This window comes from Sceloporus undulatus, chromosome 3 (assembly GCF_019175285.1).
Source record: "Sceloporus undulatus isolate JIND9_A2432 ecotype Alabama chromosome 3, SceUnd_v1.1, whole genome shotgun sequence".
Classification (NCBI taxonomy): Eukaryota; Metazoa; Chordata; class Lepidosauria; order Squamata; family Phrynosomatidae; genus Sceloporus; species Sceloporus undulatus.
Window position 1 is genome coordinate 209405094 of NC_056524.1, and position 23333 is coordinate 209428426.

At 39.9% G+C, this 23333-nt stretch overlaps 1 protein-coding gene across 6 annotated transcripts in view; it reads left to right on the forward strand.

Annotated features, from left to right (window-relative positions):
• Positions 1–23333, forward strand: part of NT5C2 (5'-nucleotidase, cytosolic II) — a 101648-nt gene that overhangs the window by 27767 nt on the left and 50548 nt on the right. For all 6 annotated transcript variants that reach the window (XM_042458935.1, XM_042458934.1, XM_042458936.1 and 3 more), the window contains one exon: positions 15069–15142. In XM_042458935.1, the coding sequence (XP_042314869.1) occupies positions 15069–15142 (74 nt within the window). The remainder of the gene's footprint in view (positions 1–15068; positions 15143–23333) is intronic.

A 23333-nucleotide genomic window follows, 5' to 3' on the forward strand; every position in this document is an offset into this window, starting at 1 on the left:
CTGGCACATTTACCAACTTCCCCCAATAAGCTAATAGTAAGATGTAATAATGATTGGCTTCTATGGGTTTGCAAGTTGATATCCTTGATTCGCTGGGTAATGGCGATTTTTGCCTTATTGTAGCCTAATGAGGATATGACTGACAATGATAGCCCAATGGAGGACAGCTTGATGGTTAGAGATTTCCTCCAGACAGAAATAAAAGGATCCATTAGGATTAATGGGACTAAGCCAATGGGTATAAAAAACAATTTTAGCCAAAGGTTGAATTTACGAATCCAGATGCATGCCTGTATTGATAGTAAACCAGCTTCTAGACGAAGGGAAGCATTTGGCACACAATTTGGAATACCAAGGATAGATCTTAGAAATTTGGTTTGAACAGCCTCAAAAGAAACAAAATTATTAAAGGAACAGATCTCCGAGCTATATAAAATTTGAGCTAGAATTTTAAAAACAAAAACCTCAAGGGCAGCAAGAGTATACTGACCGCCCTTATTAAAATAAAAGGAACAAAGTGCCTTAATACTCCTTTGAACATTCATTATTGCCTTCTTTTGGTGAGAATTTGCAGATCCCTTTTCATGAAAAACTATACCTAAGTATTTATAGAATGTCACTTGTTCAATATGGTTGTTATCTATTGACCATTTGTAACATATGCGTCTTTTTGAGAAGACCATAACTTAATCTTATTATAGTTAATTGTTAGGGAATCATTTTTACAATGGTCTACAAGGGCTCTCAAATCTATTAAGGCTCACTCTAGTGAGTGATATGAGAACAACATCATCAGCTTAAGCTAATACTGTTACAGGTCTGTTTGAAAATGTTGAGTGATAAGATGGTACATTTGAAAGAGTCATAATTACAGAATTTATGTAGAAATTAAAAAGAGATGGCGCTAGTACACAACCCTGTCTTACACTGTTAAATGTAGACATTGGTCTCGTTATGTTTCCATAAGTATTACATTTAATGGATAGACAGGAGTTCTCATGTAGCTTACGAATAAGAGTCGAGAAACGTCTGTCAATATTTGTAGCTTCAAACTTGGCCCATAGCTTATTCCTAGGAATGAGATTGAATGCAGATTTGAAATCAACAAAAGCAGTGAACAGAGAGCCCTTGATAGACGCTACATATTTTTCAGACAGATGTTGAAAAACCAGGGCATGGTCAACAACAGAACGATTTTTCCTAAATCCAGCCTGCTCGTCTTTAATGATATCTTCTTCTATAAGCCATGTTTGAAGCTTTTCTAAGAGATGTAGTGCATAGAGCTTGCTAATGACATTTAGGAGACTAATGGGTCTATAGTTTCCAGGGTCACATTGATCGCCTTTCTTAAAAATAGGCACAATAATGGCAAGACCCCAGTCCTCCGGAATACAAGTTGCTGGATCTATGGTGGTAAATAAAGCAACAAGTACAGGAATCCACCAGTCCAAGTTGGTTTTAAATACTTCGGCAGGAATATTATCGCTGCCAGGAACTTTACCTATTTTAAGTCTGGAAATCAGATTTTTAATTTCCAGAGCTGTAACAGGTGGCCATTCTGGGAGTTTATCAGTATAATTGGACATATGGCTATCCTGGGGCTGATTATATAGGTTGCTATGATACTGTTCCCAGTAGCCTGCAGAGATGTGGTAACTTAAATTTATAGTACATGGCCATTCTCTAGATACCATTTTCCAAAATGAGATTGAATCTTTGTCTGCCTTTATTAGATTTGTCCAAGAGTCTTTTAAGGCTTTTTTTTTTTAATAGTCTCTTATATTTCCTCTTAAGATCAAGCCATTCGGGGGGAGGGAATTGTTTGAGTGTTCATGGATCTATATTCGCTATATTTCTCTGTCTTAATAAAGCAGTCATGGTCAAACAAACTTTTTGATCTGCATGATGCATTAATTTTCCTTAAAGAGGAAGTTCAGTCCATTCACTTTTAGAAACCAAAGATTAGGGAAAGCCAAATCAGTAAAGTCAAAAAGCCAAAACCAAACTAGGGCCTAAACATGATGCATGTTCAATGCCATTTATTTAAAACTAGCTTAATGCCCAGCATTGACCAGGAGAATCATTAACCACAGTTAGTGACTGTTCTGTTCTCTGCCAGGTGAGTGCTTGTTTTCCTTTGGTACTTTTCTCATGTTGCACATCAATTCCAGTTGCCCTTGAGAGAACAAACTTTTCTGATCAGCCATAAATACACTATGTTGTATGAATTAAAAAATGCTATCGAGCCTATATATTAAGCCAGGCCATCCCAAACATGCCTTCCAAATCTGTTAACATTCCATCTGGCAGTTTATGTATGATGTGTAGAAGTTGTATGTTTTTGTAGAGTGTGACAAAATACAGACAAAATACTCAATCAGGAAAGCCAGGGCCTTGAATTTGCAAGAGCAGGTCTGTTTAATAACACGGTGTTATGGAAGTTTCCCATTCACAGAGTCAGCATAAATTGGGGCTAATTTGATGGCAATTAACACATAACACACAGTAGGGCAAAACTTCAGAAAAAGTAGTACTCTGAACTCAAGTTTGTCGAAGTGTTTCAAATGATGTGCCATACTACTCTGTACCCCTTGTAGCAGTAAGTAAGAGACAGCTGAGATGTATTGGAGGCTCTGGAAGAAATTTGAAATGTGTCTTCTATGTGCCATTCATTAGACTTACTCAGATTCATTATCAGAACATTCATTTTGAGCTTCTCATGTTTGGTCAGTGCTACACTGTCACAACTGTATTTGATATCTGGATAATTAATTTTAATATTTATTATAAAATTCATAAATACCTCACTGTTTTCTGATCTTTGGTAGTTTTTAGACCCAGGTATGAATTTTTCATGTTACTATGATAACTGAAACTTTGAGCTGAATGTATATTTAGTGTTATATATATCAGATGGCTGTTCTGTGCAAATTTCGACAATAGTTGCTCTCTGACAGTTGTTTAATCTTTATAGAGAATACCAAGTCCGTACCTGATAGAACATCCAAGACGTAAATGGCTTGTGTGTATATATGTGCAAGGTATACCCAGGCAAGCATTTTATATGAGTGTTTACATGTGTTAAGGGATTGTTCAGCCTTTTAAAATAATTTCATGAACATGCAAAGTGAAGCACAGTTCTATATGTTCAATCTTAGCAAAAGTATGAATGGAGGAGAATTATTGCTTTCAATGTCTATTTTGTAATCTGCTAATTAGGTTGGCAAATACTGTACTCTAAGTTTTTAAAAACTCATACAGTAATGCAATACCCTAAAATAATCCTAATCTACATTTGGATTTTATTTGTATTATTTTAAAAGATTATTGGATAATTCCAAGTAGAATATTAGCAAGCATTAGACCAGGGTGGGTAAAGTGCAACTCCCAAGACTATTTTTGTGCCCCCCACCAGGTAAGAAAATAGCAACCCATCATTTCCCCCTCTAAAATACCCCCAAATGACCACTAGGGTATTAAGGGCATTTCCACCACATTTGAAACCTTCCCAGACCGCTCCAGGGGTCAAAACAAATAAGTGCCATTTTTAAAAAAAAGTTTTTTTTACCTCATAATAATAATAATAATAATAATAATAATAATAATAGGTTTTATTTATATACCACCCAATCACTGGGAATCCGAGCAGTTTACAACAGAGGGGATAATAGACAGTTCCTGGCCCTCAGGCTTACAATCTAAAAGACACAACACAAAAGGAGAAGGGAATGGTGAGGGGGGAAGGGATCAGGTCCAGCACTCTTCTCTCCCTCTGAGGCCTGGACCAAGGCAGATGGACAGGAGGGAGGGCTCTTCTTCTTCAGGCTAGCCCTTTATGACCCAAAATGCCCTTTAGCGACATAGGAAGGCCCCCAAACATGATGAGAATGCCCCCATGTCCCCTGGAGGGTGTTTGGGGGGGAAACATGTTGATTTTTTTGCACAAGAGGTACACTGGGGTGAGGGGCTCCAGGATCTCCTTGGTGGGCTAATGCAGCCTCTTGGCCTTCCACAGTGGCTTTAGACAAAGTTGATGTCCTCTACACATCTTACATCTTATTGTAAACTATCTGTATGAAATGTTTATGGTGAGAACAAAAACACGGGCCAAATTGTAACTTACTGAAACATTTGGTAATGGGATGCTACCTTTTTGTAAGCAGTTATTGATTCCATAAATCTTAAAGTGGAGATAATTTGATGTTATCATTATTAGAATAGACTTCATTGTGTACTAAGAGAATGCAACTTCCTTTAGTTCTTGTTGACCTATCTGGGGTGGGGATAATAATTGTGTGAGGCTGGCCCTTCTGTAGGAGTACAGTCATGCACTGTGATTGTAGTTAGACAGGAAGGAGGTTGAGTATGAGGCACCAAGTTGCTGTGATGTCTATTTTTTAACTCTGAGGGAATACTTCTAGTCACCCTTTGGATTATTGCATATAGTTATTTGGTGTCCGACAGCTGTTAGTAGCAAAGGTTAAACAATGGAAAAAGTTCAGTTTGCATTCTTTATTGTTACTGGTAACTGCCAAGAAACAGATCTCAGGTATTTGCATTTATTTTATTTTTATATTCAGAAGTCATAAGTTGTAACACTTCAGAGTAGTAGGGCAAAACTGATTCTTTCCTTACAAAATGTGTATCTTATGTGAGTACTTCTATTTAGACGCAGGTGGTGTGAGCCAGGCTGCATTGAAAGGCAGCTCTACTATAGAGCAGGAATGAAGGTCCAGCCTCTATTTCTGGATTCTAATCTGTCTTTGCAATTGTTTTGGCGTCACTTTAGACATCTTTCTATATTTGTATCATAGACTAAAGTGTACCAGTTTGGGGTGATAAAGTGCTTTGTCTGGGAGAGGGGTAGTCAGAAAGAGGTACAAAATGAACACTATGAATTTCACCAGGGCTTGCTTTGTTTAGAAAGAGAGTGAAAAATGTGGAAATAATTATAGGCCAAATTAATGGGTAATTGGAATAGCACTTGGAATCATTCAGAACCTAATGTTTACATTCTGATATCAGAATGATAGTTAAGATCTGCTTACAAAACATACTTGTTTGAGTTATTTGAAGTTGCAGGTTACCAGAATCATTCAAATATGATTTGGAAAATCATGTCCCATGAACATTTTAAAAGAAAAGGTTGGATCTCTTAGTACTGTCATGTGATAATTCAGAGAACTTGAACTACCCCAGTAGCTTAAAGACTTAAATGTTTAGTTTTTATAGTTAATCAAATGTATAAAAAGTAATATATCTTTATGTTTGGAAGAACAAAGAAAACATTGTTTTTAAAAGCCCTAAACGTATCTGACTGCAATCACTTCAGTCTTCCTCTGTAAAAATTATTTAGAATATGGGAATTTGAATTTTGTTAAAACAAAACAGTATGTAATGCAATTAATTTAATAACTGAGGCACCAAAATTATGTGTGACATTTTAAAAATTGTCACCACCTAGGATACCTCCTCAGAGAACGATGTAATACACTGTGGTTTTATTAAAATGTTATGGTTTAGTTGCTAGTTCAACAGCTGTCACACTTTAAGAGAAATTCCTCTTACCTATGGCTTATTTATTGATAGGATTTTTTTCTAAGTAATTAAAGTAAAAGATCTACAGCTAAAACAAGGTGGAATTCTACATGCTTAAACTTAGTAGCAGTTGTCTCTGACTTATTTGGATTGTTAGATTGAATATAAAATACAAAATATTTTCTGCATTTGTCATTGTAAACAATTTAATTATTTTATGCGGTCTTGTAATTTTTCAGTTTATAATTAAACATCCATATCGTAATACAGACTTGTATTGTCAGTTTGAAAATGTATGCAATTTTGAATGTTCGTAAATTGAAGGCCCATCCTCTTGATTTACAAATTCTTGTTCTCTAAAGCTGTAAAATATACAGTTGAGTTCTCCTTCAACTGGGCATTCACTGAATATTTTTATGTTCCAAAAATTACAAATGTTATGTTAAAGCTTTTATATTTTAAGCAAATTGAGTGGTCCTCTGTGTCTTAATGTTGCTTTTCAGTGTCCTAATGTTGCTTCTGAATGGTTTGCTTATTAAAATTATATACAGAGACACGTTCTTTCGTAATAATTGTTGCAAAAGTAAAAGCATTGCCTCTCTAAATATAAGAAAGCCAGTGAATTAGAAAACTAGGTCGCTGCAACACCATCTGCACACATAGGCCTCTGTTATCCTTATTCGGTAACATTTTGCTGTTGCTCAGATGTTCAGTTTAGAGATTAAATGGGAAATTACAGGCATTGGATTAAGATCATTTTGCCGAATTGTACAGTTTAATTACTTCATGGGAAACAAGATTAAGTGGTGATCTTTCTCTTTTGTTTGCCTTCTTGGGGCAGGCAGAATGTTACCTCATGCTTCCTAATGTTTTGCAACCATTTTTCTGCTTTGCCTCACTTTGCAGAGGCTAGTAGTTTCAAGGGCCCTAAATACTTTAAAGGCACCAGCTTCCATCTGATCTTGGAAGCTAAACACGGTCAGCCCTGGTTAGTACTTGGATGAGAGACCATTAGTGAATACAAAGTGTTTAGGCTATATTTCAGAGGAAGGAATTAGCATAACCATCTCTGAATATTCCTTGCCTAAAAACCCTATGGAATTCATGAGGTTGCCATAAATTGATAGGCACCTTGAAGACACATACAGTAGCTGCAAGACCAGAATGCAACAAAGTAAGTTTAGTATGTTGTCTGAGCCAGGATTTATTTACATTTGCAGACAAAAATAAAAGTTACAGCTATTGGTGTTCAGCACAGTTGCCTCACCTGCATTTTTATCTAAAGGGAGCAGACATTTACTACAAGGGTAGCATAACTTTTTTCTTTCTTTCTTGACAGAGTAGCTTCAAAGATAGTTCGTATTAACCTGCTCTCAAAAAAGGGAGATTCATATACAGTACATATTTTCATCTTTCTAAAAATTATCTGAAATTGGTGAATTACTGATAAACCCCAGATATATTTATCTGAGATTAAGTTTCGCTGAATTACGAATAGGCTTTCTACTGAGTGTAAGCATACATTAAGTTGTACAATAGGTAGGAACCATTGCCCCCAACAATTTTTGGACTGTGCCTCCCATAACTCCTTGCCAGATGGGCACTATTGTACTGGGTTGGTACTATGGCTTGCTTGGAAGTTGTAAACAGTTATTTCCCGGTTCCAGGGCCCTACATGAAGTGGGGGAGAGATGGTACACTTTAGCAGAGTTCAGAAGTGACTGGAAGTCAGCAGACCTTCACCAAGACTGCAGTTACCATTATTGTGAGCAGAAAGTTTCGTGACACACCGTAGAATATTACCGAAGATATTTGTAAAACTGATATCATTGTATGTGTGTATACCTTAACTAGATATTGTGAGGTTTGCAGGAGAAAAAAAGAATTGAAATTGTTATTATATCAAACAACATTCTCAACTGCTGACCCCCCCCCCAGCCTGATGCTTTTAAAACATACCTGTCTTAGGCCTAAAATGGCCTGGGGCCATTTAAAAATACTGAAGTTGGTTCTATATGTTCTAGAGGGAATGGAGGATGGGTTTTTTGGTCCACAATTTAAAAAATGAAATGGAGGGCTCTGAGGGTCTCACAGAAATCTGAGGGATTACATGCAGCTCATGGGCCACACTTTCCCCACTCCTTGTCCATGATTTTGAGAACTGCAGTTGTCCCTTCACATTCGCTGGGGTTAGGGGCACTGGGTCCCCGTGAATGTGGAAAACCACAAATAACAAAAACATTATGTTTTTACCTGAGAGAACATCTCTCTATGAATCTCTCTCTAGGTCCCCCAGTGCAGTCAACATCTGCCAGACATAGACCATAGAACTGCACTGAAGGAGCTACAAATGCCTAGTAGAGTGTTCGAATCTCTAGGTCCCTCAGTGTGACTTTTGGTTAAAGTTGACCATAGAGTTTCACTGGAGGACCTAGATATTCCTACAGAGAACATATTAATAAAATCCATGAATAATCAAATCCACAAAAGTCAAAGCAGCAAATGCGGAGGGATGAGTATACAAGTCCCAGAATTCTTTGTGCATAGGCAAGAAATAGGGGACATCTTGTGGGAAGGGGAAGGGCCATAAAACAGTGGGAGCAGGTGCTGCTTCTTTAGTAGGATTTGTAGCCTCCTGAGTAAGTGTGTAATTCCCTCAATCAGTCTTGATGCAACTTATCATAGCTCATTAGAGCACAGATTCAGGGCAGCCACTAATGCTTGTTTTCCATTTTATTCAAACCTGAAATATGGTATGACACTTGAGACTGGAGGAAACTTATAAACGTCTATTAAATTTCCTTTTGGGTTGTTGCATTTGGAGAGAAAAAACCTTCACGCCTAATTTTTGGGAATAATGAATAACCTCCCACATATATTATTAAATTAGAATCACTGGAGAGAGCTGAACCAAATTTTCAATGAAATGTATCGATTTTTGCACAGTTCCAGTGTCTGTTTTAGAAGCTGAAAGAAGTTTCAGCAGGTTAGCACCCTTCAAAACGTGTGTGTTTGCTATAATATATAAAGAAAAGTTACCGTAAGTTACCTAGCCATCTAATCTACTGAGTCCAGGAATACTCTGAGGATGCAAATCTCATAATAGAGATGGATGTTATCAATATACTAATTACACTTTCCTACATATTTCCTGATGACCACTCCCAGAGTTTTGTGTAGATATTTATAGGAGACAAGTTCGTTCCTTTCAACACCCCGAATTACAGTTGACAGGGAAACAATTTCCCAATGCTGCTTTCTGGAAATCTATGCTGTAGAGTGGAACAATAAAGCCCCCAAATTCCTTCTCACTTAACCACTGAAAGAGCAAGAGCAACAAGGTTGCAGTGCCCGCTTCCCTTTCTTTTTCAACAATGGTAATCCATCAAGGCAACCAAGGCCAATTTAGTCCCCAAACCAGGTCTGTACCCAGACTGGAATAGCTCCAGATAATGGCCATCAAAATGCTCTCAAGGACCTTCCTATTAAAGAGTATGTTTGCAACTGGCTGGTAGTTGTCAAGAATCATGGAGCCCAGAAAGATTTTCTTTGGGAGAGGCCACAGTTTTTAAGGAGCAAGCACTACTCTTTTCTGCCAAGATGCATTCATCACATTCTGAGCCATCTGGTCATACACCTTCCCTAGGCTAATAGCCATAGAACCATGTTGGCCCATCGGAATTAAAGAAATCAAGACATTGACAGTACAATTCCTATATTAACCACCCAAACATTACAAAATAGTTAGCATTGGCCCAAAACACAGAGGCCAAAAGAAGCGGCATCTGGCTGTGTTGAAGGTACATAATTTATACGACGCACATTTCCAGTGCACCCAGAGGCTTCTCCAAGGCCAAGCTCTGGTCCTTTAGAGCAGAGCAAAGAGGAGCTGGGATAATCCAGCTTTCAGAGTGGGCTGTGTGCTTGCCACACACCTGATCCACCTGTGGCCCGAGTGGCCTTGGTCTATGCTTTCCTGGCTGTCTGCTTTGTCCAGTAGTTGATCTCTTCAAGGCAGTGGTCCCCAAACTTTTTGGGATTACTAGCTCCTTTCGTCTTTCGTGACAACCCTAATGCATCCCCCTATCTCTGGATGTTAGGTCCACTGTTCTACTGCAAATTCAAAACAGCCAATTTGTGTTGCTGCTCCCTTTGCCGCGGCCCTCTGGAACACAGTCTGTCCCTGCAGATCTCGTTGTGGTGGTGCTGTGGCAGCATGGCCCTCTAGACTGCGCTGCCTTGGCACCACTTTCCTCCTGCATTTGTTTTGGGGTTTGGTACTAATTTTTAGATAAATTGACCTTATAATGAATTACATTGTATCTGTTCACATTCCTAGTACAAGCATGCCTCTGTTAATAAAGTCTCTGGCAAGCAAACTCCCCTTTAAAGTCTTTTTAAACCTGTCCATACCCAATTTTCTTCCTTGTTTTCTGTTTAGCTGGGTTTTTTAAAGCAGCATTCACATTGAGGAACAGTAAAGAATGGCTGAAGAAACACAGACTTTTGGTGTTGGCTGGCAGCGAGGTGTCTACAGTATTTCTTTTATTTATGTTCCCGTTTTCTCCCAGCATAGGGTTCAGTAACCAATGCAATAAAGCTTTAGCTTGAAAAGAACAGAATTCTGTTGCAGTCAGGCTTACTGTAACTGTATGTGTTTACCTACTCTAGGCAAGGTAGACAGCAGCTACATCCAGAATCCCTTACTGATTCATGTTTGCATAACTAGCGAAATAGAGAGAGAGAAGGGGAGAGCATACAAGTCTATCTCAGCAGCTCCCGTTATTAACTCCTGTTATCATGTTAAAAAAAGTATAGACTGATAAATCCAGCCACCAAAATAAAAAACATAAGAAAAGCAGAGGCTGAAAAAAGGAAGTTATCACAGGATGTGTTTTGGAAGAAGCCTTTAAGTGCTCTGTAGAAATTTCAAAATGTTTTTGCTTATTTATGCAAGACTCGCCTAACCTAGTTGTTTAATTTCTCATGTGCATCATAGTTTTAGAGTCAGTGTAATGTAGTGGTTTAAATGTTGGACTATGACTCTGGAGACCAGGGTTTGATTCCTCGCTCATCCATGAAACCCACTGGGTGACCTTGGACAAGTCATATGCTCTCAGCCTCAGAGGATGACAATGGCAAACCTTCAACCTGTTTTTTTTAACCCTCAACCTATTTAGAAGTAAATAACTGCTCCTAGAAGCTTTTGGGATCAGCAGTTTACCCTTTCTTTTTTCTTTTTTCCCTTTTTTTTTGCTAGAAAAGGGGCAGAGGTGTTGAGGGCCACAAAAACATCCATAGCATGCAGCTCCAGGACTGCACTTTACCCATTCCTGGCTTATAGTACTTTGGATTTTGGTTGAGAGTAATGTAATAATAATAATAATAATAATAATAATAATAATAATAGGATTTATTTATATGCCGCCCAGTCACTGGGAATTTGGGCGACTTACAACAGAGGGGATAATAGACGCTTCCCTGCCCTCAGGTTTACAATCTAAAAAGACACAACACAAAATGAGAAGAGAATGGTGAGGGGGGGAGGAGATGAGGTCCAGCATTCTTCTCTCCCTCTGAGGCTTGGAACAAGGTAGATGGACTGGAGGGAGGGCTCTTCTTCCATTACTAATCACCTTTCCAAGACACCATAAGCTCTCTGTTAGATCAATTTTTGTCTGTTCCCCATCATTGTTCTCAACTTTTTGTGCTCTCTGGGTGATAAAGGATGTGTTGGATTAAAAAAAACCTAACAATTTTTTTGCTTTCCTTGGGAGACCCTTGAGTATATAGAAACCCCAGTATCTTGGCTAAGTAGGAATAGCCTGGTTTTCCTTTCCAGCTAAAGAATGTGGGATCATCAAATTTGATATTAGAAAGAACAAATGAGGACAAATTACGTAATGATCAAGATTCTGCATGGGGAGGTGGAGCATAAAGTTCTGCTCAGGTGGAACTGTGTTCTGTTTCTCCTCTCATTGTCTACAGGACTTATCTGGTTCCTGGCTGGAAGGCTGAGATGTCCATTTAGTTACTCGTGGAGATTGGGAAGTGTCAGAGAAGCATACAGCATTCTCCTAGACTTCCTTGGTGTCCTCTGGAGGTTCTGGAGGATGACGTAGGGACACATCTGTGCTGCCACTCTTCACCTTCCACTAAATGATTGTGTTGAGGGGCTACCCTGGGAACCTAGTAAGTTTTGGGGCAGTTAGGGTCATCAATGCACAAGGGAAGTGGTGAATTCCTCCCTCTGCCACAATGAAAAAAGACATATACACCTGCATATGTCACTGCCAGCCCATAATTGCAAAATATGGTATAGCTCCAGCTGACCTAGACCTTGTACAGTAATGTGATGTGGAGTTTGGGAGCAGGAATTATGTTTCAGGAAAGAAGAAAGGAAAAGGAACACTTCCCTGTCCCCTTTTCCACCCTTCTTTTTTTGGCATTATGTAATACAAGACTTTCTTCAGAACTAGTCCAAGTAGGGAAAAGCTCCTGGAGAAATGGATAGAAAAAACTCTATTCTTCCACTCCCTTTCCTCTAGTAGAGATATGTATCTCCTGACCTGATCGCCAACAAAAAACTATAGGTTGCAGGCCAGTTCCTCCCCTTTCCCTTTCTTTCAGCCAAAAATACTCAATATTTCATAGCTCCTAGACTGAACATAGATCCTTGGGCCATCTGTAGGGCCACATTTTCTTTCAATATATGAACTAATATATATGTATTATCTAGAGGAATCCCTAAGCATGGACAAGCCATTATCTTATTTTGCTTTTTGCTGCAAACTGAAAGTCATTAGACCACCAAGGTTCTGTGTGAAGAGAATTAATTCTCACTTTTTAAAATAAAAACTTTAAACCAGGATGATGTTCAGCAGTGCTCCTTTTATTTCCAGAGTGTGCTTTCAGTGAATCATGAGATATTTGCAAGAATGTTTTTTTATTTGGTCTTCCTCTAATATATTATGAACTTGGCTATTATGTAACTTTTAAGAATGTCATCTTTAATTCCCCTTCTGTCTCTGTCTCCCCCCTCCTTTGTACTCTACATGCTCTACTGCAAAAGCAGGCAGCTTGCCAGGAAACTGTGACTTCTAGAGCAACATGGAAACTTAAGGGTGAAACAAGCTAGTATAGCCAGAGAAACCCGATTCCAAATAGTCTTCTGTAGAACAGTGATATCCAGTTGTAGCACTGACTAAGGAGATGTGAAGCATCTTCAGTTTTCTTTCAAGCATAGTGATCTTTCTTTTAAAGAGAAGTCAGTCAGAAGCAAAATTGCACATATATGAGGGTAGGCAGCCTTCAAGAAATTAGGTAATGCGATCAGGCAAGTTGCTGAATTGGATGGCTGCAGATTTCACAAGAAGTGTGTCCAAGTGAGATGAGGTAAGGCTGTTAGTACTGAAATATGATAGTTTGACCTTGGATGTTAACAGCTAACTGTTCAAATGTTCATATTTATAAACTGAGATGTAGTGACACTAGCTGTTCATTCAGTGCTTAGTTTGGGGAGGAAAATCTCTGAGAACAGAAACAATTGATAGTTGCTAAGTTTTGTTTGTGTTTGTTTGCTTGTTTTTGTATTCTACATTCTGTTTCACAGTCCTGCAAAAATGATTAATCATCCATGTCATATTAGCAGTCTGAATAGGGCATCCAAATAATACGTTAAGGATGTATATTTAAAAATGATTGTGTTTCTGTAGTTGAACACCTTTCCCGTATGAGAGGAAATTAATTGCAGCTGCTGATTTTTATAGTGTTTATAACGTTCTGTGAATAGCCTGCAATTCAACCAGTATTCCAAAGAATATTTTCTGAACATGATTCCTGTGTGTTCTTACATCTATAGCAGCAGCTGGGCAAATTGTTTCTGAAAATATAATACTTTTTAAAATAAGTGACTACTTTTAATTCTAGTTATAGATTTCTGAAAGGTACCAGAAATGTCAGCATTGCTGTATCAAATTAGCAGCTAGATGAGCTGAGTACAAGCAGGAAGGGCAAGCTTCTTCTACTTGCTACTCTTAATTTGCTGTTGTCCTGAAGCTCATACCTTTCAGTTCTGGGATGGACACTGCAAGAATGTGTTCTCCAATTTAAGACAGAGTGATAGCCTGACTGTTGAGTCTTGGTTTGTTGTTGAATTCCATATTCAGAAGTACTTAATGTAAAAATACCCATGTTTAAGCACACTTTACTTTGAAAATTTCTCCTTATTAAATTGTTTAGGGTGATAGTATTTGAATTCAGGATCAAATTTCTTTCCTGCTTCCTGCTGTGCTGCAGGTCTTGACTCATTCTGAATTTATTTATTTCTTTGAATTTTTGAACTTTGCATTTTTATTGATTCCAGGGTTTATAAATTGTTCCACATCAAACTTTTGTGAAGCATTGTAAAAGTTAGAACATGATACAAAAACAAATATGTCAGTAGAACTGACTGGTATTTGATTTTAATCAGAAAATGTTGTCTAATCTAGATGTCATTTAGGGGATGGGGCCAGGAGGTGGGCCAGAGCAAAGCTTTGTTCAGAACCTAAAAAAATTAGATGGAGATGAGTTGCCAAAGAGTCCAGCAGTTCTTAGAATCAGTCAAATCAAGGGATAAATAGACAGATGTGAAACCAGGCTGAAGGAAGTGGTTGTGCAAGAGGATTAGATGTAAACAAGATAAGATTGTAATGCAAAGATCAGAAGACTGTAAAATATTTATAATATTTCAAGTACAGAACTTCCTAGCTTTGACATGGTCAAGGGGAAAAAACTCCTCTGGCTTCAGAACTAGGATAACTTTAATTTGAATTTCAAAATTATGGGAAGATACAATGTTATTTGGCAATATTTCTCTTTATTTTGCTTTAAACTATATTAAGCACACAAATGCGGCACAGTGAGTGATAAGATACTATTTAGGGCATAAAATTAAGACGACAGTTTAATTCATCTTTATTAGTTTGCTTGCAATAAATTGCTGAAGAATTTGACATCATAGGTTTTTCAATGATACATTAATAATACACATTTGTGAGTCATTTTAATTCTGAAGAATTTCATAGTTCGCTGGGGTTTAATGGTTAAACTATCAAAAGTCATGGATGCCTATTTTTATTGCTCTGATTATGTGCAGCACAATATATATTGATAGTGCTGCATACATAAACAATTTTTGGTCAGCATGGTTGACTACAAACTTGGTTATTTTTTTTTAATACATATAATGTATATGTGAAAATCTAGCTTGTTAGAGAACTGGAAAGAAAACTACTGCATATATATATCCAGCAGTGTTTGGAATCGTTATGCATACAACATCAAACAACTGGACCTGATACAGAGTGATTCTTGAGTTCAGTGCCATTTTTTTCTGAAGCAAATGTGCATAAGATTGTAACAAAAGCAGAAGTCTCCATGATCTTGTCTTTTGATATCAATTTCAGCAATTTTTGGATGCATTAGAGTGCTTGAGGAATTGTTTTCCATATAAAAATGTTTATCATTGGGTTTCTTTGTTTCTACAGGGTTTTTGTGAACAGAAGTCTAGCGATGGAAAAAATAAAGTGCTTTGGCTTTGATATGGATTATACCTTAGCCGGTGAGTGTGCATGAATACATATATTTTTCACAGTTGACCTTCACTGCTAAGAGTGAGGAATATATAGACTGATATTATTCAAGATAACAAGTACTTTTCTCAGGAAAAGTCATCCTATAGACAGGGAGAGTCATGCAACCTACCAGGATCAGAAAAAAGTATCTTCTGATACTTTTTATCTTACAGTTCATCTGTTTTGATGAATTTCTGCTCATTTTAATTATTCTATTTAGATAGATAGATAGATAGATACATTCTCATTTAAAAGATAGATAGATAGAGAATATATTCATATTCTCCTTTAAAATAATGTTAAAATATCTTTGCCCCAACTTGTCACCTTATCACTAACCCTAACCCTCTATCAACCCTTAAATTTGCAGAGTAGGTGAACCTTTTGATTTTCATGTCCTTTGTAGATTAAATAGTAAGATATGCATTTTTCTCTTTTTAACGACTACAAGTTCTATCCCTCTTTTTCATTTGACGATATTACTGGAATTGTTGTTTTCTGCTGTTTTAATTATGTAATGGTCAGGTATTGCAAAACATGTTAATTGATGTCTGTTTCTTTTTGAGCTACCTTTGTCTTTGTTCAACATTGGCACCTACCCCATCTTTTCTGTGTGGATTATTTAATTCTAGTGAACTATTCTCTGGCTGGTGTAGAAAAGCAATTCACTAGCTAATGGGATTTGTCTTGTGCCAGCTTTCTCTGCTCATACCTTCCATGTATGAATAGCTTTCTCTACCATTACCACTTCTGGTCCACTTTATTGTGATGCACACTTCACTAAGATGGAAAGCCATTTACTATGAAAATACATTTTCCTAGGTGCTTATACTGGAAATGGAAAATTAAATAAAATTAATTGATATCACCCAGTGTCATAGGGTGACAACTAATTGCCCTAAAGTTGCTCTTAGACCTCTCATTCAGCAGTACATTTCTATATTGGCACCACTGTCATGCTAAAATATTGTCCATATTGTCCATATATGTTAATATGTTTAAGTTGTATAATTGATCCATGTCAAAGTATTTAGCTTTTGTTCATAGAGAACAAAGGTTATCTTGATATGGAATATACTTAGCTCTCTTTACACTTTACTTACTTTTGAATTAACTTGCAGAGAATCAGGCTGTGAAATTCAAAATATAACTATTGTAGGTTATTGAACATACGAACACTGGAAGGTGCCTTTTACTGATTGGCCTGTGGGCCCACATGTATGACCCAGGGACCCTAAGAATCAAATCGTGTTTTTTTTCCTTCCTTTCTTTCCTCCTTTTTTTGCTCCAGAATACCTGAAAAAGCCCTCTATGGGGTGTGGAATGCATTTCTACCCTGAAGCCCAAGAGTGGCTATTTTTAAAGGAGGTGAACACGAAGTGACTTCTGCTTACTTCCTATTTTTAAAAAATACAAAATGTTTCTTCTTCAGTGGCCCAGGAAGGCCCAAAAATGTGGTGGAACTGCTCCCTTTTCCTCATAAAGGGCATGTGGAGGCAACAAATCCAATTTATTTATTTATTTGCAGGAGTGGGTACTTTTCCAAGGTGGGACTGTAGCCTTCCAAAGCCTCCTAGGGGGCTAAAGCAGCCTCCTGTCTTTCTATAGTTGCCCATCTCTTATCCATATCATTAATCTGACTAGCACCAGTAGCTTTCCAAGACTTAAGGCAGCATTCTTTTCTACCTCTGTCTTGCACTCCCTCATATTTTATCATCTCAATATTTACTGAGCTGTAGCATGTTTAATTTCGAAAATCAGGCACAATTTGATGTGTTCGTGGTATATTATGTTGGATAGTCTTTGCATTTTTACTGTCATAAATCTCTCATTAGATGTGAAGCTCAGTAGTGACCTTGAGTTCCTCACTTCATAGTTATTGCAACAGTAAAAAAAAAAAAAAAAAAAGCACACAATCTTTTGTGGGTTATCCCTGGGCTCCTTGTTAAGAGGGAAATAGAGAGCTAATGTGATGTGGTTGTACTGGATCTTGCTATTTCCAGATTTTAATCTTCAGTGAGCCATAAAAGCCCCTGGATAACCTTAAACTGGTTATTTTTTATCAGCTTGACTTTGCTCACAGGCTTGTGAAGATAAAATACCAGGGAGGAGAGGCATGTATTCTGTAGAGCTCCTTGGGGGACAGGTCGGATATGAATGTAGCAAATAAAATGAATAGAAATGAATAAATAAAATAAAATTTGACTGATAAAATAATAATAATCCTATTCATTTTGATGAATGAAATGCTCTTTAAAAAACCAAAATACAGTTTTGAGATGCCTTCGGCTGCTAAAGAGACAAATGAATGTGTCTTAGAGGAAATCAAGCCTGAACATACACTAGATGTGAAAAGGACTTTTACATTTTTTAGGGCGGAAAAATAAAATGCACAGATATAGGATGGAGACACTTGGCTGAATGAGACAACATGTGAAAGGGATCTGGGAGTCCAAGTAGACCACAAGTTGAACATGAGTCAACAGTGCGATGCGGCAGCTAAAAGGGCCAATGCAATTTTAGGCTGCATCAATAACAGTATAGTGTCTAGATCAAGAGAAGTAATAGTGCCACTGTATTCTGCTTTGGTCAGGCCCCACCTGGAATATTGTGTCCAGTTCTGGGCACCACAATTTAAAAAGGACATTGAGAAACTGGAGCGTGTCTAAAGGAGGGTGACTAAAATGGCGAAAGGTCTGGAAACCATGCCCTATGAGGAACGACTCAGGGAGCTGGGGATGTTTAGCCTGGAGAAGAGGAGGTTAAGAGGTGATATGATAGCCCTGTTTAAATATTTGAAAGGATGTAATATTGAGGAGGGAGCAAGCTTGTTTTCTGCTGCTCCAGAGAACAGGACCCGGAATAATAAAAAAAAAAAAATAAATAAATAATTTAATTATAGCCCGCCTTTCCTTGAGATCAAGGCGGGTTACAACATCTTGGGAACAGCAAATGATAAATATACACACTACAATGTACAATTCAAACATTAAAAACAAAAGTTAAAAACACAGATTAAAACCATACAAAGACTAGCCAAAGTGCAAGTGCAAAGGAGGAGGGAGAGGAAGCGTTACAACAATTGGGAGAAAGCTTGTTCGAAGAGAAAGGTTTTGAGTCTCTTCCTGAAAAGGTCGAGGGAGGGGGTCGAGCGGAGCTCTACAGGAAGCGAGTTCCATAATTGCGGGGCTGAGATTGAAAACGCCCTTTGTGCAGTCCCAGAGTGTTTTGAGGGTGGAACCCTCAGAAGTTGCTTCCCGGCTGACCTGAGTGTGCAGGGCAGATTATATGGGGAGAGGCGGTCCTCCAAGTACCCTGGGCCCAAACCATTTAGGGTTTTATAGCTTATAACCAACACCTTGTATTGCGCCCGGAAGCGAATAGGCAGCCAATGTAGATCTTGCAGAACAGGTGTTATATGGCTGGTCCTGGAACATCCAGTGACCAGCCTGGCTGCCATGTTCTGCACTAATTGAAGCTTCCGGGTTTGGTACAAGGGTTGCCCCATGTAGAGCGCGTTACAGAAATCCAACCGAGAGGTCACCAGAGCATGTACCACCATCTTGAGGGAGAGAGAGGCAGGCCAGCAACAACAGGCCTTGCCTGGAAGAAGAAAAGAGCCCTCCTTCCGACCACCATCTTGAGGGGGAGAGAGGCAGGCCAGCAACAACAGGCCTCGCCTGGAAGAAGAAAAGAGCCCTCCTTCTGACCACCATCTTGAGGGGGAGAGAGGATTTTTGTTTAATTGTATGAGATCGCTGATGTCACTGTAGATGTATATTGCTTTGTGACATGTAGCTTGTATGTTGTGAACCGCTTTGATCTGGAGGAAAAGCGTTATACAAATAAAAAATATTATTATTATTATTCAAGGTCCCCCCGGCCCAGGTAGGGTTACAGCTGGCGCATCAACCGAAGCTGATAACAGGTGCTCCTGATGTCGCGTCCACCTGAGATGTAAGATGGAGCGACGAGTCCAGGAGCACCCCCAAGCTGCGAACAGAGTCCTTCAGGGGAAGTGTGACCCCATTCAGGACAGGTGGACAAATCTCCATCCCTGGGCCCGGGGAACCTATCACAAGCACTTCCGTTTTCTCTGGATTCAGTCTGAGTCTGTTTTCCCTCATCCAGCCCATTACTGACTCCAGACAGGCATCTAGAGGAGAGATGCCATCCCTGGTCACTGCATCAGTCGGAGACACAGAGAAACATATTTGGGTGTCATCAGCGTACTGATAACACCGCGCCCCGTGTCTCCGGATGATCTCTCCCAGTGGTTTCATGTAAATGTTAAATAGCATAGGGGACAGAATGGCTCTTTGAGGGACACCAGATGTAAGGGCCCTCTTATCGGAGCACATGTCCCCCAGCTGCACCATCTGGAATCTACCCGAGAGGTAGGAACGGAACCACTGGAGCGCAGTGCCCCCGATTCCCAACTCTCTCAGGCATTCCAGAAGGATACCATGGTCAATGGTATCGAAAGCCGCTGAGATGTCCAAGAGCACTAACAGGGACGCGCTACCCCTGTTCATGCCCAGACAGAGATCATCGACCAAGGCGACCATGGCAGTCTCAACTCCATATCCATATCCATGCATAATGGATGCAAGCTACAGGAAAAGAGATTCCACTTCAACATTAGGAAGAACTTCCTGACAGTAAGGGCTGTTTGACAGTGGAACACACTCCCTCGGAGTGTAGTGGAGCCTCCTTCCTTGGAGGTCTTTAAGCAGAGGCTAGATGGCCATCTGTCGGGGATGCTTTGATTTGGATTTCCTGCATGGCAGGAGGTTGGACTGGATGGCCCGTGCAGTTTCTTCCAACTATATGATTCTATGACTAAACTGAGGCTGTTGTACTTTTGGATATATCATGAGATAATGTGATTCACTGGAAAGGACGATAATACAGTCAGCCCATGGTATCCATGGAGGATCCGTTCCAAGACACACATATCCCACGGATACCAAAATCCGCAGATCCTCAAGTATCATTGACGTCCCCCCTCCCTCCCTCTCTATTTCTCTCCCCTTCCTTCCTTCCTTCCTTCCTTCCTTCCTTCTCTCCCCTCTCCCTCCCTCTCTAAGGCTTCTGCCATGGGCTTGGCTTCGGGAGCGGTTCAGACACTGAAGCCCCGTCAGCCGGAGGGAGCAAGGGCCAGGGCTTGGGACTTAGAGCCTGGAGGTTGCATCCAAGACCCAGGCCCCAGCCCCACACCGGCTCCAGCTCCCTCCGGCCGACGGGTCTCCAGCCTCCATCTCCAAACTATCCCTGAAGCCAAGCCCAAGGCAGAAGCCTTGGAAAGAGAGGGAGGGAGGGAGGACTTCAGTGCAGTTGTTCCCCTATGGTGCCGCAGCTGTGTGCATGCACTGCCATTGGAGACAGTGTAGGCTTGCCATCCGCAGATGCTCAAATCTGCAGATAGCAAGTCCATGGATACCGTCCCACTGCAATTGGTAAAATGGAAGGCAGTAGGAAAAAAGGAAAGGCTGTTCTTTAGTTAGATTGATTTAAACAAAGAAGCCAAAGCCCTAAATTTGGAACATCTGAGCAGACTCTCACTACAGTGGACCCTAGTTATACGCTGAGGTTTGGTTCCAAGTTCCCCTCATGGGTAACAAAATCCGTGGATGCTCAAGTCCCATTAAATATAATGACATAGCAAAATGGTGTCCCTTATAAAAAATGGAAAACCAAGGTTTGATATACTTTATTTGAACATTTTTCAAACTGTGTATGCTGGAATCCGTGTATAAAAAATCCGTGTATAAGAAGTGCTGACTGTACTGTATTTTTTCAGACAGTTAACGGCTTTTCTGTTTAGATGGGAATTTGATGAACAATTGTATAAGGCCGGTCTCACCTAGGGTTGCCATAAGTGAGGACCTCCAAACCGGGACAAATGTAGGACAAATTCAGGACAACATTTTCAAATGTAGGACACGTTTTATAAAAATGGAGGACACGCAAAAATTGAGGCTTTTTTTGAAATGTTAATATAAATGCATGTTTCTTAGGCATGATCAAAATGAAGGACATTTTGACATTATTCCTAGACAGATCACGGAAATGTACTTCCCTTTCTGGCCACCCCCCTCTCCCCATTCCAAACAGCACATTTGAGCATTGAACATGGCTTTATTTTAACATTGCCTCTTGCCTATTTCAGAGGCTTATTCCACAACCAAACCCTTTGGTCAAGGGACTTTGTTTTTTCTTCATTTTGACTTGTTTTGTCTGTATTCCTCCCCACTAAATAAAGGAGACATGAAATGGAGTTAATGGGTACAAGTTGTTAAACAAAAAAGTCTTGTGAGACTCAGTAGGCAAGAGGTGCACCATCTTAAGAACTGCATTAAGCACACTTAGGCTGCTGCCACACTGCTTTCACTCTCATCACTCCATCCTATGGAATCCTGGGATTTGTAGTTTGTTGTGGTGCCAAGGCTGGGCTTTGAAATCTCAGGCATAAGAGAGGCAAAAGGCTTGGGCTGCATCTACACTGGAGAAATAATCTGGTTTGAGACCACTTTAACTGCCTCGGCTGAATGCTATGGAATTCTGGGAATGGTGGTTTGTTCCAGCACCACAGCAGAATGGCAGTTAACCCCTGGAAAGCTCTCTGACCAAGGTGACCAATGCCCTCACCCCAAAATGTAGGGCACCCATGCAAAAATATGTAGGACATGGCCAAAAATAAAAGCTAAAAACACCCATGTAATTATAAATCCATGCTTCTTAGCCATGATCCAAATGGAGGACATGTCCTGGAAAAGGAGGAGGATGCCTGGTCACCTTGTCTCTGGTCCAAAATACACTGCAGAAATAAAACAATGCTGGACTGAAATGCCCAGAGTTCCTCACCAAAGCTGCATCCACACTGAGGAAAGAATCCAGTTTGAGAGTGACTTAACTGTTCTGGGTTAGTGCTGGGGAATGCTGGGAATTGTAGTACATTGTGGCCCCAGAGCTATCTCTGACAGGGAGTCCCATAACCCTCCAAACGTAGTTGAACTGCAGTGCCCAGAATGCCTCACCAGTTGCATCCACACTGAGGAAATGGTCCAGTTTGAGACTGCTCAGTGCTGGGGAATGCTGGGAATTGTAGTCTATTGTGGCCTCAGAGCCATCACTGACAGAGAAGTCTCAATGTCTCCCAAACACTAGCATTCCCAGGATTCCCTAGCACTGAGTTAAAGCAGTCTCAAAGTGGGTTATCATTCCTGCAGTGTGTGTGAGAGATATAAAAGCTAGGGACTGGATTCATTTGGAGGATCTGTGTGTCCAAAACACACTGCTTGGACTGCCAGGGCTCAGTGCTATGGAATCCTGGGAATTGTAGTTTATTGTGGCACCAGAGTTCTCTGACAGAGAAGGCCAAATGCCTCACAGACCCCAGAATTCCAGAGCATTGAGCTTTGGCAGTTAAAGCGGTGTGTAGTGGACAGGGGGGGGGAGAGAAAAGCCAGGGAGAGTGAATGAGAAGCTCACCTCGGCTGGAGGAGGAGGAGGAGGGAGGGAGCCAAGGAAAGTGGCCAGGACCATCAGCCTCCTCTCTTCCACTGAAGACTGCTGGCAAGAGGCTCTGCCCCCGCCTCCTCTGTGGACCATTCAGCTTCCTTTTGTCAAGAAACTACAATTCCCAGAATCCCATAGCACTGAGCCATGGATGTTTAAGGGGGGGTCAAACTATTTCTGCAGCCTTTTGCTACCCTAAAGCCCTTCCTATTTACAAGCAAGGCAAAATCTCTTCCTTCCAAGCCATTGAAAACCAACCCAAGTGGAGGAGGGCTGATTGCTTCTTTCCCATTGGTCAGCTTCGGGAGAAATTTGCATATTACAAGTACAGTGGTGCCTCGGGTTACGAAATTAATTCGTAACGCGGCCGCTTTCGTAACCCGAAAAGCCTTCGTAAGCCGAATTGCCATAGGCGCTAATGGGGAAAAGCCGCGATTCCGTGCGAAAAAGCCGAAAAAAGCACCAAAAGTTTTTTCGTAACCCGAAAAAACATTCGTAACCCGGAACAATGATTCCCTATGGGATTTTTTCGTATCCCGAAAATTTCGTAACCTGGGTATTTCGTATCCCGAGGTACCACTGTAAAGGTGTTTAGGGCCTCAAAAACGACCCTGTGATAAAGAATTACAAGAATACTGACCTGGTAGACATTTAAAA